The 15,934-nt window shown below is 42.8% G+C and overlaps 1 protein-coding gene across 1 annotated transcript; it reads right to left on the bottom strand.

Annotated features, from left to right (window-relative positions):
- Positions 1-5,797: 5,797 nt before the first annotated feature.
- LOC102923460 (olfactory receptor 51G2-like) lies at positions 5,798-6,897 on the bottom strand. Its single transcript, XM_006993323.3, has one exon. It carries the CDS (start codon positions 6,746-6,748, stop codon positions 5,798-5,800), a length of 951 nt encoding a protein of 316 aa, XP_006993385.1. The 5' UTR covers positions 6,749-6,897.
- Between the last annotated feature and the right edge of the window lie 9,037 nt (positions 6,898-15,934).

Genomic DNA, 15,934 nt, shown 5'->3' with positions numbered 1-15,934 from the left:
GGCTTAAAGCATGACTGTAACTCTGTGCCTATTGATTTCAAATGCCTGATCACAAAAATCTAAAGTCTTGGGGAAATGTTTTTCCATTCAATGGCATGTTAAATCTTTTTTGTTGTTGTTGTTCTTGTTGTTTGGGTTTTTTTGAGACAGGGTTTCTCTGTGTAGCTTTGTGCCTTTCCTGGAACTCACTTGGTAGCCCAGGCGGGCCTCGAACTCACAGAGATCCGCCTGGTTCTGCCTCCCGAGTGCTGGGATTAAAGGCATGCGCCACCACCGCCCAGTGCATGTTAAGTCTTGATACACCAACAAATGTAGAGCAAGTTGAGAAAGACAAGATGTTGCTCAATGGAAAAGTCTACCTCTGAAGAAGGGCAACAGTATATTATAATCAATGCCTTAGAAGTACCTACAAAAGCCGTGAAGAAATAAGGGGCAATATAAGTAGGTCCTGTGTGAAAAATCATCCATAAACCTTTAAAAATAGGAGTCTATGTGCCTAGGAGATAGTTCAGTAAATAAAATGCTTAGAGGAATGACAGCCAATGTTGTCCTCTGCCTACACACACACACACACACACACACACACACACACACACACACACACACACACGAGCTTTTAGGAAAACTATGAACAGCAGTGAGTGAGAAGGCAAGTCTGTCCTCCTCCAACTCTAGGGCATAGCAATTTTCTTCCTCCATAAAGAAGAAAATAACAATACAAGCCTCCTGTGCCCAGCAAGGGTTAAATGCCTTTTTTATAAATGCTTCTAAAGTGTCAGTCAGTATTCTATACTTACATTTAACTGTGCTTTGAGATTGTGTTATGGTTCAGGTGATAGGGAATTAGAAGATTCTCAACTCAGCTCTCAAAGCTAAAAGAGGTCTCTTGGGGTTCCTAGAGCTTTGGGAAAGGATAATTAAATTATACATGATCTGGGTTTGCAGACAGTTAGGCAAGGTCACTGTCTCAGATATATGGGGCCCAAGGGATATAAGACATTAAGTTATGTCATTATTACATTTTCCCATATTTCCTAATATTCTGCACATAGAGCCCATTTCATCTTAACATCTTTGTGGTGTAAGGGCAACTACAACTTGAATCAATGTTACCTTAAATTGTGTAATGTCAGTTATTATAACAAATGTTCTGTCAGTTCAATAGAAGTTACATGATCAGCTGCATTTGCTAGGAATTCAGTCTTTTGCTTATTTATTTAATGCACAAAAGGCTTGTAGTAGTCTAAACCATGTTGAGCAATAGGATTAGCTAAGTCAAGAAACTGTCTCCATGGTGTTTAGAGTAAAAAGAAAAAAGTTACTAGTCAAATAACCAAACCCACATCAAAGGGTCTTCTCGTGCTGAATTGTGTGCTCTGTACAGTTAAATCTTCACATCTCTGCAGGGTAGGTGTTTCCATCTAAGAAAATGGAGACTCAGAAAGGTGATGTAGTTAACTGAAGGCCACACAGTAGTATGGGACAGAACAAGTTTTTGTTGTTGTTGTTTTGGTTTGGTTTGGTTTGATTTGGTTTGGTTTGGGTTTTTGTTTTTGTTTTTTGTTTTTTTTTTGTTTTTTGTTTTTTGTTGTTGTTGTTGTTGTTTTGTTTTTTTGAAACAGGTTTTCTCCGTGTAGTTTTGGTGCCTATCCTGGATCTTGCTCTGTAGACCAGGTTGACCTTGAACTCACAGAGATCCACCTGGCTCTCCTCCCAAGTGCTGGGATTAAAGGCGTGCACCACCGCTGCCTGGACCAGAACAAGATTTTTTTGTATATTATTATATTAAATTAAATCATATTATATTATATTATATTATATTATATTATATTATATTATATTATATTATATTATATATTATATTTTGTATACAGTGTTATGTCTGCACACCAGAAGAGGGCATCAGATCTCATTATAGATGATTGTGAGCCACCATGTGGTTGCTAGGAGTTGAACTCAGGACCTCTGGAAGAGCAGTCAATGCTCTTAACCTCTGAGCCATCTCTCCAGCCCCCAGAACAAGATTTTTAAACTTGTGTTTTCTACATATCCATGCATCTGATTATAACACAGAGTAAGACCAGAAGCATTACAATCATGTGCATGAGCATTTTTATTGACACTGAAATCTAAGGGTCACTGTATATTATGTCCTAACAATCTCTATCAGGGTAAAGTAATAGCAAAGCATTTTAGAGACCATCTCAGGACTCCTTATTGTGCACACCTCAGCTATTCTGTAGTTATGTGGCTTGTAAAGCAAAGGAAAGGACTGTGGGATAGGCTGAGATGTTTGCATAGTAAAAATGAAGCTGTGGAGATATGGGATCCTAGATCCCTAGCAGCTCATAATGTTATAACAGCCATCCTGCACTGACCGAGAGTGACCATTGAGAGACATCATCAATGGGGCTGGAGGGATGACTCAGCACCCATGTGGTGGCTGACAACCCTCCAGTTCCAGGAGTCCAGTACTCTCTTCTGACCTCCATGGGCACCAGGAACATACATGATGCATACCCAAATATGCAGGCAAAAACTCATGCATTATTCCAGGTACCTGGGAGGGGCTGGAGGGAAGAAAGGGAGGGGAGAAAGTAATATAGTTCTATTTCAATTAAAAACATATTTTAAAAAGCATGCATACATATAAAATAAATAAATCTTTCAAAATTAAAAAGAAAAAAAAGAGAAAGACATTGCCAAGTTCAGAGATGCTGTCGCATAAGCATGAGAGAGTCCAGGGTCCCTATAATCCTCAGCTGAGTGTCTGATATCCAATTCCTTGGATCTAATGAATGGGAATGTTCTAGCCTCTGGGCACTAAAACAATTGTTTGTTTGCTTGTTTGTTAGTTGTTTGTTTCAACTGCCTATGCATGGTTATGATCCTGAATGCCATCAGGTCAGCCTCTAGTTTCTGACAGAGACTGGTAAAACACTCAGTGAAACGGACTCCCTCCGGGTCCAGAACCTTCTTGTTACTGGGCTAGCAGGTGAAGCAAAAGAGGGGCCAAACCAAAATCACTGATGTGGTCCTCTGCTGGATGGTACAAGACTCATTGTGTCAAAATGGAAATTCACAAGCCAGGCTTCCATCTTCTCAATTTCTTTCAGTATTCTTATCTTCCAAGCCCGCACAGAAAAAGCCATTTATTCTGAGCAACGGCTTTCCCAGCACAAACTTCTTGATGTCTAAGGACAGTGTCTGAGGCCTTCAGACACAGAGCTCACAAAAGCCTCCTTCTACTTACTGACATGCACAGACTTCTGAGTTACACAGGATTCACACTACAGTGTGAATGTGACACAGCAGTGCACACAAGCTTTTCAATCACACATCTTTATTCAAGATTCACAGTTCCCCATGCTGTCTTCCTGTCCCCAAGTTCCTCATTCTCCATCTTCTCAGTTCATGAAAACGACAAATGACCATAATCATTAGGTTTTCGATTGTCTAGGTAGCTATAAAGTCCTACTTAACAGGACTGTCATGGTTTTATCCACCAAGGATATCCATGTTTATTCAAGATAAATTGAACAATTCATATTAAGAGAAATGACAGAAATAGAATGAGAATCCTTCAGTCTCCTGGAACTTTGGAAGCAGTAATGGAAGAGGTTCCACAGTATCCTTGGCTCCTCTCCAAGCTGCTCTCTTGGAAGAAGCCTCCTTCTTGTGGTATAAGAGTATAGTATCACAAATAGTATCCCCAAGGTCCCTGGCATCATCCTTAACTCGTTGCATTCCAGTTTACATACTAGCTACCTGCTCCCCTCGTAGGCTTTAGACATTCAGATCTCCCAGTTCTCTGCCCTTCTGAGAACCAGCTGTTAATCTCTTACCCATGCATCTCTCCTACTCATGGATCTATTGTATGCACTGAGTCCCTATACAGAAAGCACCATTCTTGGTGCTAAAGATACGACAATGAACAAACAGCCCTAAATCCTTTGCCTTTTGGAGACTATAGACTACAGGTCAAGTGCTGTGGAAGTGAAGGAAAGTCTAGCATTACTTTTGTACCTAAGAATCAAGTGCCTCCCAGAAGTAACTTCCTTAAGCCTGACAATACCAAACTTTTTTTTTACTAAAAGCAAAAGGTACACAGGACAAAGAAAAAGAAAAGAATAAACCTTACTTCTCAAGATGAAACCCATATCTAGCACTGTTACCAGGGCAAATAACCTGTGACTAGACAGGTCATGGTCTCTAAGGGAGAACCTACTACTATTACTCTTCTAAACAGACATAGCATTAAAGGAACTCCTAGTGACTTATCATTACACCCATAGATTAGTGCATCTCTTGAGCTTCATCAGGCAAGCCTCTTTCTGTAGAGCACAGTGATGAATACAGACACCCACCACTAGTCAAGGTGCAGAGAATAAGAGACTGTCAATGCTTAGCCTTAAATGGGATTTCTATATCATGTCCTCTCCGCTCAAGGCTCAGGGACCTCTGCAGAAGAGATGAGGGAAAGACCGTAAGAGCCAGAGGCAGTGGATGACCAGAAGGAAACAATGGTTTCCAGGTGCAGCTGGTGGTTGCATGTAGACTGACAGTGCTTGAGACAGCGTGCACAAGACATCTGCAGGCCCCAGCCAGATAAAATGCCACCATGGAGAAGGGAAGTGGGCACAAAGTCCAACCCCTGGCTGAGGAGCTATTGGCAAGTTGTTGATAGAAAGAGAGTCCATCTTATTTAAGGCTGTGGCCACTGGTAGGTCAAGTACATCCTAGTGAATGGCTGCAAATGCACAAGTATATAAGTCACACAAGTTAGGCTTGGTGGATTTAAAAAATGAGGACACAAAACGGAGAAGATGAGCAAGGGGGTGAGTCTGGAAGCAGCTTGGGAAAGGATGGATATGATCAAAATACATTGTGTGCAATTCTCAAAGAATTTTGTACAGATATAATTAACTTTCCCTAAGCTGCAAGCAAATACAATGTTTTCGTCTGTCATCACCTGCCTCCCTTTGTGTTTCATGACATACATAGGAGCCAGTTAATACAAAGTTTTGGGGAAGTTTATGTCAGTTCTTCCTTAGATTTATGCACAAAACACAAAGAAAAATCTAGGAAGGAGAGATGCCTGTATAGACAGTGTGTCAATTAATTTTAACTATCAATTTGACACAACCTAGAACCACCTGAGAAGGGAGACTCCACTGTAGGATTTCCTAGATCGGATTGGTCTGTGGGCATGTATGTAGAGGGTTGTCTTGATCGTTAAACAACCCAGCCCACTATGGGTGGCACCATTCCATTGGCAAGGGATCCTGGGCTGTATAGGAGTGAAAGGGGATGGCTGAGTATTGGCAGCCTAGAATCCATGTGTTTATCTCTTCTGCTCTTGACTACATATATGATGCTTCAAGTTCCTGTGTTGACTTCCATTCAATAGCAGACTATCTGTAAACCAAATAAAGCCTTTTCTCCCGTGTTGCTTTGTGTCTGGGTGTTTATCATGGTGACAGAAATGAAACTAAGAACAGACTTATACCAACATTCTATCAGTAAGATTAGCAGCCTGGGTAAGATGTTGCAGCATGTATGAGTCTAGGGTAGTTCAGCACTGATTTAATAGAACATGGAAAAGATGATCATCGTGATACTCTGATATGCTCAGTACTGAAGTCTATAATTATTGAAGCCAGAAGGGCCCCACAAAGGGTTCAACAGTTAAGACAAGGTATTCGAAGACCTCAAAAGTTGACCCATTCACTACACCTCATCCACCCCAAAATTGATGGTGGCCCACTGAGGTCATGTGCCAGTGGGTCCTTCTGTCCTAGGAAACATCTACCCGCTTCTGCTGGAAGCGCTTTAAGAAGCCCTGACGGATCTGCTTCGACTTGATGCAATAGACGACAGGGTTCATGAAGGGTGGCACCAGGAAGTGCAGATTGGCCATCAGCACTGCCAGAGCTGGGTAGCTGTGTTTCTCCACGCGGTGCAGAACAGACAGCCCCAACTTGGGCAAATAAAAGATGAGAACAATGCAGAGGTGTGAGACACACGTGTTGAGTGCCTTGAGCCGCTCTCCAGGCGATGCAATGCTCAGCACGGTCCGTAGGATCAGAGCATAGGACAGCATGATGAGGGAGGAGTCGAGGCCCAGTGAGAGGAGGATGGAGACCAGGCCAACCAAGCTGTTGATCTGGGTGTCTGAGCAAGCCAGTCCCACGAGGTCACAGTGCAGGCAGTAGCAGTGGGAGAGGACACTGATCTGGGGAAAGAGCAGACGGCGCAGAAGGATGGGTCCAGGGAGGTTAAGTAGGATGGCCCTTACCAGAACGGCAGCCCCGACCTTGGCCACTGCCGAGTGGGGAAGGATCGTGGCATAGTGCAGAGGATCCCGGATGGCAATGAAGCGGTCAAAGGCCATGGCCAGCAGCACACCAGATTCCACATAGGTGAAGGCGTGGATGAAAAACATCTGTGCTGCACAGAGATCAAAAGGCAGCTCCCGAATACCCAGCCAGAAGAGCCGCACCATGGTAGGGAAGGTGGAGGCACAGAGGCCCAGATCAGAGGCCGCTAGCATGGACAGGAAGATGTACATGGGTTCATGTAAGGCTGGATCTGTGCGGATCAGGAACAGGATGATGCTGTTGCCCAGGATGGAAACCACACAAATGAGGTTGATAGGAATGGAAACCCAGTGGTGGGAGGCTTCCAGGCCTGGAAAGCCAGTGAGGAGGAAGGTGGAGTGGCCAGGAGTGCTGGAGTTGCAGAACATACTGACTCCAGGAGGAAACTGTCCACCCTGTGAGAAGGAGACATTCACTCATGTGGTCACTGAGCTGGAACAGAAGAGCTGACTCAAAGCCCGTTATCAGGCCATGAAAAACAGCAACGCTCCTCCTAGGAGCTCTTGCCAAGTTTGACTTTCCTTCTCTGAATGAAGTGTTCTTGGATACATTTTCTCAATTAGTTTCTGACTATTGCTAACTGCCTTTTCTTTAGCCATCAACAGCCACCTTCACTTGGCCCTGAGCAACTTCCGGTTTTCACCTGAGTGAAACCTAAAACCCTAATCTTCCAGAGAGCCTTCTCAGACTGCATACTGAGGGAAGAGTAGTTCTCCAAAGAAACAGGATGAGGGCTGGCAAGATAGCTCAGCTGGCCAAAGTGCTTTCTGTCAAGCCTGAAGCCCAAGTTTGATCCCTGGAACCTACCCAGTGGAGGAAGAGACTCTGATTTCCACCACTGTCTGCTTATTGCCACCTGAGCTCATGCACACGCACACACATACACTAAGTGAGTGTGATAAACAGTTTTTAAATTTGAGGATGACAATACAAACAAAACATCTGGGCTGCATCGTTCCTTAGAGGTAGGTTTTCCATCTGATATCTGCTACCAAACGTGCCTGGAAGGACAGCCAACCAATGGATACATATGTTTGCAGAAGCGCCCCCTTAGGAAGCTGGTTACTCCCTCTTCTGGTGCTGTTATGTACATTTTCTGTATGCCTTTTTGGGAAATACTTTGGGGGAAGAAAATAGGTTCTTTACTTTGATGTATTTCATTTTTAATTGCTGTTAATTGTTCAAATGTGTAGAGTATTTTGTGCCAATTAATGTATACATTATATAATAATCAATTCAAGATAGCTAACATTTTACCCCTTAAACATTTTTAAATTTTTGGTTAACATGTAATAATTGTACATATTTGTGGGGAACCATGTGATATTTCAATACACATATGCAATATGTAGTGGTCAAAATAGCCTCTTCAAATGTGCTCACTGGTGACAAATTTCTCTCCTGTGAAGATGAATTGGCTTAAAAGAAGTGGCCAAGGATGGGAGACCTTACCATTCTGGAGGAGTGGATGGGGTGGGGGAATCAGGAAAAGGGGTGGGAGAGGGAACTGTGGATATTATATAAAATGAATAAAAAATTTAAAAAAAAAAGAAGTAGCCAAGGGTTCCTCAAAGTCTGGTGGGCAAGGTGGGAATTTGCCAAATGCATTCAATTTTGCTAGTCTTTTTCCTAGTCCTCTGTCCACCTTATCCTCCACTTAAATCTCTCAGGCGTGATTTCTACCCTCCCATCAAGATAGGGCTCTGGTTACAGACTCATCTAAAGAGCAGTTTTCTCTTAAACCACCCCTTTTCAGCCCTCTTACTACAAAAGCTGTTGTATGGGGTCAGCTACCTTGAAGTTCTTCTTAGCTGGGAACAGGGGGCTGAGGCTGACAGAGCTCAAGGGCATCAAGTGATGTCAGGCAAAGCAGCAGAAGCTTCCAGAATCCCGGGATTAACAAAGCTCTGCTAAAGAGCCCAGACTGAGGTGTGTGAGCTCTCCTGTTCTGACAACCTCACACATCACATTCTCACAGCTTCTCTCCTCAGAACACAACTGACCTTCCCTTGTCCACCTAGCATCTCACACTGGTCTGCAGTATAGATTGAACAAAATACTAATCCCTCTGGTCTCTCCCAAAGCCACAGGCCATTTCCTGTGGATTCCTGTCACTCTTCCTTGGTTTTATTCATAAAACACTCAAAAAACTTGTCCTTTCACTCTAGAATATATTCTCCTAATCAACTAATCTTTGAAGTATCTCTTCTCTTCAGATTCCAACAAACAACACCTCTCTCAGTAACAAAAAAGCTGTATTGTCCCATTTTCTTCAGTGTTCGTGTATATCAGTTTGTTTTCAAGTTTCCATTTGAACTAGGCTTAAAATATTCATGGAAAGTACAGTATAAATACTTAAGTTATTGCATAGACATCCAGGAATGAATGAATGAATGAATGAATGAATGAATGAATTAATGAATGAATAGGGTCCACGTTTGTTCTAGCAGCTCTGGCTTTAATGAACGTCGATGGTTCCCTGATGCATGGAGAATCAGATCTAAGCAAAATCTCCATAGTGTCCAAAAGAGGAGAGACTTTGCCCATCTTATATCTCTAATCTTTTCTGTTGCCTTTCCCCTAAGTACCATGAATTATTAAGACATCCTTCTGCTCACCAAACTTGCTGTTTGATCATTTTAAAATATGTTGATTAGGGTATAGCACATACACAAGAAAGGCTGCATATCAAAAGCATAAAGCTTGATGAATTCCCACCAAGTGAGTCTATCCATGTAACCAAATGTTGAGGGCCAGCAGATGGCTCAGGGTAAAGGCAATTGATGGGCAAGCCTGGCAAATTGAGTTCTCTCCCAGAACCCATGTAAAGGTGAAAGAAAAGAGCCGTCTCCACAGTTATCCTCTGTAACACGAATCTTAAAAGGTCTTATAATAAAAAAAACCCAGAGTCAGATATCAGGGTGAAAGCTGAAAGATCAGAGAAGCAGAACAGCCAGACACCAGCTTACCTCTACAAAATCCTAAGTCTAAAGAGAGTGAGTTCCTGTTTCCTCACACCTCATATACCTTTCTCTGTCCTGCCATATTACTTCCTGGGATTACAGGCATGTGTCACCACTGCCTAGCTCTGTTTCTCTCATGTAGTCCAGTGTGGCCTTGAACTCACAGAGATCCAGATGGATCTCTGCCTCCTGAGTGATAGGATTAAAGGTGTGTGGCACCACTGCCTTGCCTCTATGTCTAATCTAGTGACTAACTCTGTCCTCGGATCCTCAGGCAAGCTTTATTGGGGTACACAATGTATCACCACAATCCTCTGATCTTCACACATGTGCCATAGCATGCACACCTCTCCCTCCCTCTCCCTCTCCCTCTCCCTCTCTCTCATACACATACACAGATATAAATAATAAATTTTTAAATAAGAAACAAAGCCTTTTCAGAATCTCCAAGTCCAATGACTTCCAGTGATTCCATCCTCCTATTACCCTGATTCACGACCAAAGATTAATGTCACAAATCCTGGAACTTTATATAATTATAATCATACAGTGCAAACATATAATTCATTCAACTTTATGTCACATCCATACTACTGCATCTGCTTTGCAATTTGTTCATTCTCTTTGCGGGATGATTATTCCATTGTGAGTATATACAGCAGCATGTATCTGACACACAGTGTCTACTCCACCCTGTCAGTTCATTCTGTCATTCAGTGAAAGTCTGGGGACCTCGAAGCTCAGGAAACCCAGTGGAAGAGGAGGCAGAAGGAGTGTGGGGACCAGAAGGGACAGAGGACACCAGGAGGAAAAGTCCCTCTGAATCACCTGAGCGAAGCTCATAGGAACTTGGCGAGACTGAAGCAGCAAGCACAGAGCCTGCACCAGGTCTGCACCAGGTCCTCCGAGTATGTATCATAGCTTTCAGCTTAGTACTTTTATGGGACTCCTGAGTGTATGGATAAGTGGGTCTCCGAGTCTTGTGTCTTCTCTTGGAGCTTATTTCCTCCTGTTGGTTTGCCTTGTCATCTAATTTATATGTGTGTGTGTGTGTGTGTGTGTGTGTGTGTGTGTGTGTGTGTGTACATATATATTATATATATTATACATATCCCAAATTTCAGAACTTTTTGCTTTGCATTTTCATCAGTGTTATATTTTAGGTTACAATAAAATTCAATAAAGATGTAGTTTGAGATGCTTTAAAAGAAAGAAAGAAAGAAAGGAAGGAAGTAAGGAAGGAAGGGAGGGAGGGAGGGAGGGAGGGAGGGAGGGAGGGAGAGAGAGAGAGAGAGAGAGAGAGAGAGAGAGAGAGAGAAAGAAAGAAAGAAAGAAAGAAAGAAAGAAAGAGAGAGAGAGAGAAAGAGAGAAAGAAAGAAAGAGAGAAAGAGAGAGAAAGAAAGAAAGTCTGGGTACACTCTTGAGTAATGAAAACCCAGAAATATAAGCCCTTAAATGATATCAAAATTCATCATTCCCTCTTTTGTCTTTTTTTTTAAACACATCTCTTTGGAGAATTGTGAGGATAAAGTTTGCTGAAGAAAGGTTCATAGCAAGCATCATCTTGCCTGTCTGAATCCTACAGTCTCCCTACCTTGCGTGCATGCCTGTATGATCTGCCTAAGCCCCACCGTCACACAAGCCAAACCACATCTGGTCTTACACATAAAAATGAGCAACTGTCCATCAGAGCCACAGTGCACACCTGCAAGGGCTGCCATCTACACTGCAGCCCACATGAGTGTTGCCTCCAGGAGTTGTGTTCCTCATCCTGAGCTGTCATCATGTCCTAAATGTAATAAAATGATGTCACAGAGTGGTTATGAACATGGGAAAGGCTGTACACGGTTTTACACATTTGTAGGCACTGACAAAGGTGTAATGCTAACCATGCCCTAGCCTAGGATTTTATAGCCTGCATCTCATGAAGTCCCCCAATGCCTTTGAGTGACATTGTCTTCTCCCTGAAGATGAAAAAACAATCTAAGAGATGAGAAATCCTGTCACACCTCACTAGAAGTAAGCAGAAGAAACAAACGATTTGATACCAATGCTTGTGTGTTGGTCGTTCAGCATTCTCACTCCCAAAGTTTTTTAAAAAATAATCGTCTCTTCACATGTGTGGGGGGTGTGGAGAGAGAGAGAGAGAGAGAGAGAGAGAGAGAGAGAGAGAGAGAGAGAGAGAGAGACTTGAAACAGTGCTTGGTGCATGAGCACTAAAGTGTTACCATACACATACTTCACACATGTGGCAATGGTGAAGAACACCTACAATCCCAACATAGGAGGAGCTGAGATAGGAAGATTGTGAGCTGAGGCCAGCCTATGCTACACAATGAGCTCCAGTCTCAATAATAATAATAATTTTTATAATAATAACAATAATAAATTCCTTGGTTATTGAGGGCTTTCTATATTATGAAGAGAATAAAACTATCATTCCCATTTCACATGGGAAAACTGAGGCACCAACTAATTTGATGACTTGCCTGAGATCATAAAGTTAACAAGTGAGTGGCCAGACTACAAATCGAGGCAGCCGGATCCCAGAGGCTGCTTAGATACTATGTTATGATACTTCTTTTGTTACCTATTGTGCCTATTAACATGGTTAGTGCTGTAAATATCTGTCCCCAAAGAAGTGACATGAAGTTATATACTTGAGAGTTCTCTTCATCTAACATCCCTGCCTCCTCCGTGATCACCTCGATGTCCCAATCACCAGTCCTTGAGTATTCTCATGTTTCTACACCCTAAAGCAAAAGGAACTCACAAGCTTAATGACCGTCCTGTATTGCAAGCTGTGTGAATTTAGTTATGGAGTTATGGTTTAGCTGTGTGAATTTAGTTATGGAATTACGGTTTAGCTATGTGAATTTAGTTATGGAGTTATGGTTTAGGGAGACGAATATTCTCCTCAGAACAGTAAGGAGAGTGTTATCAAGACACTTGATCAAACTAAATGTGGACAGGGCAGGGGTGGTGGTAGAAAGGGGTGGGTGATAGATAAAATAGATAAATGATGCATAGGTTAGGTAGATAGATAGAAAATCATTAACACAGTCAATTATGGGGATGGAAAAAATTAAATTATATTCTCTGTCTTTCTACCATTTTACTTATCCAGATTCCAGAAGACCATGAATAATGTAAAGCCTATTTTGTTTTGTTAATCAAAGAAGTCTATCACCAATACCTATGAGTCTTGAAAGGAAATGGCCCAGCTTAGAGAAGGTTGGAGACCCCAAGAAGATTTCTATGGCAACCAAGCATCAGTCACCAACACTCCAGGGAGTGTGAGGATTTAAGCCTCTGGCTTTGCCAGCTGGGTCCTAGGGCCAAATGGGAAGACGCAGAAAAACAGGTCATAGCACTGAATCCTAAGCCTAACAGAGACTGGCATCAGCCAGAAACTCAAGTTTCCTCAAGCCATGATATTGATGTGCCTCAGCTAACATTAGGGATAAAATTACACTGCTCAGAAATAAGCTTGGCATAAAGCTGCCTATGCCAGGCACCTGTGACAAGGAAGTCACCGATTGCTTGCAGGGTCACCGAACACCTCAGACTCCTCCACCTCCTTTGCTTCCCGGCTGGCTGAAGTTTTTGTTATGTGGTAGAGAGGATGAGTGCAGGGTGGGTGAAGGGATGACTTGTTCTCCACCGGTCCTTCCCTACACCCCGTACAAACCGGGGTCCTTGGGAGTCTGTGGTTGAAAGCTAATAACGGATTTAGGTCTGGTGCTGTCAGTGGGGCTGCAATGAGGGTGAGCAAAAAGAATGGAAATTGGAGGATCTTGTAAAACTTTCGTTTGTTCACACACTTGTGATCTATACAGGAAAAAGTGGTTTTTAAATAAATCAGATCCTTCCCTTTTTTAATTCTGTTTTGTATTAAATCTCTTTAAATATTTTAAACATGGTCCTCAAAATCTAACCATATAAGTATTGTCTTTGCTTTTTTTTTTTTTAAGTAGCAACTGAAATCTTATATTTAACTGGTGAGGTTTAAGTCTAGAATAGGTCCAGAATATATCTAAGCTGTAAGAATATGTCTAAGATATTAAGATGTAATAGCTATAGACACATAGATATTAAGATGTAATAGTTATATACACATAGATATTAAGATGCAATAGCTATAGACACATAGAAGAAAGGAAGGAAGGAGGGAGGAAGAGAGGGAGGGGAGGAGGGAGAGAGGGAGGAAAGAAGACAAAAACTGACACAAAAGCCTTTTACATCAATCACAAGCAGCTATGATACTGCATAGCCAGGCCATTGGGCCCTTCCCTTCAGTATTAACACAGCTAAATCTAAGGACATCTGAGCTTGCTACAAATGTTAAACCTCGTTAATTTCCTTGGGTGTCTTTAGTAGCATGGTTAATATGTGCATTCTGTTAAAAGCATACATTTCACATTGGCGTTTCAGAGGCTGGAACATGTTGGCATATAATGTATATTATAGTCTAGGTGGGCAGCACAGGATTAAAGGTGCACACCCTAGGGGCTGAAGAAATGGATCAGTGATTGAGAGCTCTTGTTGCTCTTGCAGAAGACCCAGGTTAGTTTCCCCAACCCACATGATAGGTCACAACCCTTTAAGAGTACATGTAATGTACATATATACATGCAGGCAGAACACTCACACACAAAAATAAAATAAAATAATTAAATTAATCTAAAAACATTTTAAGTCTGTACTTTACATCCATGGAGTCTGGGTTTAAATCCTAGCATTGCTATTTTCCATCTGTGAGTATTGGGCATGTTTTGACACCTCTTTGTCCTAAATTGCCTGATTTGTAAACAAGAAATAATAAGAGTACTTCTACCCTCGAATGGCAGTGAGGGTCTATGAGATCATCAGGAAATCATAAGGCCCTAGTAATTGTCAATGTGACCAGTTGTTACATGGTTAATGGCCTCCTTGGACAGAGTTAGTTTAGCAGAAGAGAGACTGTCAATGGCCCTGCTCAAACTAGTCAGAATCTGACATTTGGATGGAGGTTTAGCCGAGCATCTGGACCTCAGACCGAGGCAGAGCCCATGTTGTAGCTAACTTTGCCCTACAATAAGCTGCAGAACACCTCAGATTCTTCCTGTGCCTAAAGCAGCCACTACAGGAGTCCTGAGGAACCATTCACACACCTATAGCTTTTTCCCAGATTAGACCAGTTAGTCGAGAATTGAAGAACAGTATTTCCCTTCATCCTTAGTTGCCCATCTTCTCATGATAGTCCTTGGTCCAGACCACCTAGGAACAGTCAGACCTAAAGAGGGCCTCACAGACCCAAGCCCTTTATGTTTTAAGATCAGGAAAAGCCTTCATCCAGTCACTATCATACCTCAGGCCACGACTGACCCAGAGGGAAGGTGGCTGCTCTAGACCGATATCGTTCTGCTCAGTAGCAGAAATAATGATGCAGGCAGATGGTGCAAGGCTCTGGTGCCCAGCCCCCTCAGCCCAGACCTGGCACCTCATCTGTTCACTCACCACAGCTCCAGAGCCTGTGTCTCCTCTCATTTGTTCCTCTGTTAGTAAGAACCATCTCTTGTTCTGCCCACAAAGGCCAGTACTTTATAATCTTCCTGTTAGAAGTAGAGACATAACAGGTCTGCTGGGAACCAGACGCAAATCCAAGAGATTTGCGCAGCTCACCTTGCTGAGGTCCCTGAGCTCTGGGACAGGCAGCTCTGAGAGTTGGTGTGGAAGCACCAGGCAAGTGCTTGAGTACCTGATGAGTTTTCTTAGGGGCACCAGGAGGATGCTCAGACACCTCATACAGAGTGGCTACTCCTCCTGAAGACCCAACCCCATGAAATCCAGTGACAGATGGAGGCAGATGTGGGTAACTAGAGACTGGGGCACACTCTGTCCTTCTGTGGAAGAGACCTTGAAGAAAGCCTGCATCTAGAGAGCATTAGTGTGGTCTGCCAAAGACGAAGCAGTATAGCCACAAACTCACATCGGTGCTTTAGGCCTAGAAAACTTGGGAGAGAGGAGGAAGACATTTCTCTGCTTAACCCCAAGGTGGTACTTAGGGAATGACAGTGTTGGAAAGCAAAGCTACACTCACGAAGCAGGCTTCTCTCTCTCTCTCTCTCTCTCTCTCTCTCTCTCTCTCTCTCTCTCTCTCTCTCTCTCTCTCTCTCTCTCTCTCTCCCCCCCCCCAGCAACATCCTTGGAAACCATCTGCCGAGCATGAGGTAGTGGAAAACTTCTGGCCTATTTATTTCTGGATCTCTCACCAAATATGTGATTATGAGCAAATGACCTCCTTGATACTTAGTCATTTATGTGATTAGGTGATGGTTGGTCTTCACAGAATCTTCACTATGATAAAATTAGGATGTATGGAGCTGGGAGATGGTATGGAGTGTTTCCTATTCTTCCAGAGGACCAGATTTGGGTTCCCAGCACTCACATCAGGCAGTATAACTGCCTAATAACTCTGGTTCCAGGGTATCCAACATCCACTTCTGGCCTCCATAGGCACTTGCACACAAGTACACATAAACACACACACACACACACACACACACACACACACACACACACACACACACACAATCAAATAAATCTTGG

This window comes from Peromyscus maniculatus, chromosome 1 (genome assembly GCF_049852395.1).
Source record: "Peromyscus maniculatus bairdii isolate BWxNUB_F1_BW_parent chromosome 1, HU_Pman_BW_mat_3.1, whole genome shotgun sequence".
Lineage (NCBI taxonomy): Eukaryota > Metazoa > Chordata > Mammalia > Rodentia > Cricetidae > Peromyscus > Peromyscus maniculatus.
The sequence above is the reverse complement of the archived record's forward strand: the minus strand, read 5'-3'. Positions and strand labels throughout refer to the sequence as shown.

Bases quoted from the DNA above. Each gene is read 5' to 3' on its own strand.
- LOC102923460 (XM_006993323.3), bottom strand. From the start codon at position 6,748: ATGTTCTGCAACTCCAGCACTCCTGGCCACTCCACCTTCCTCCTCACT.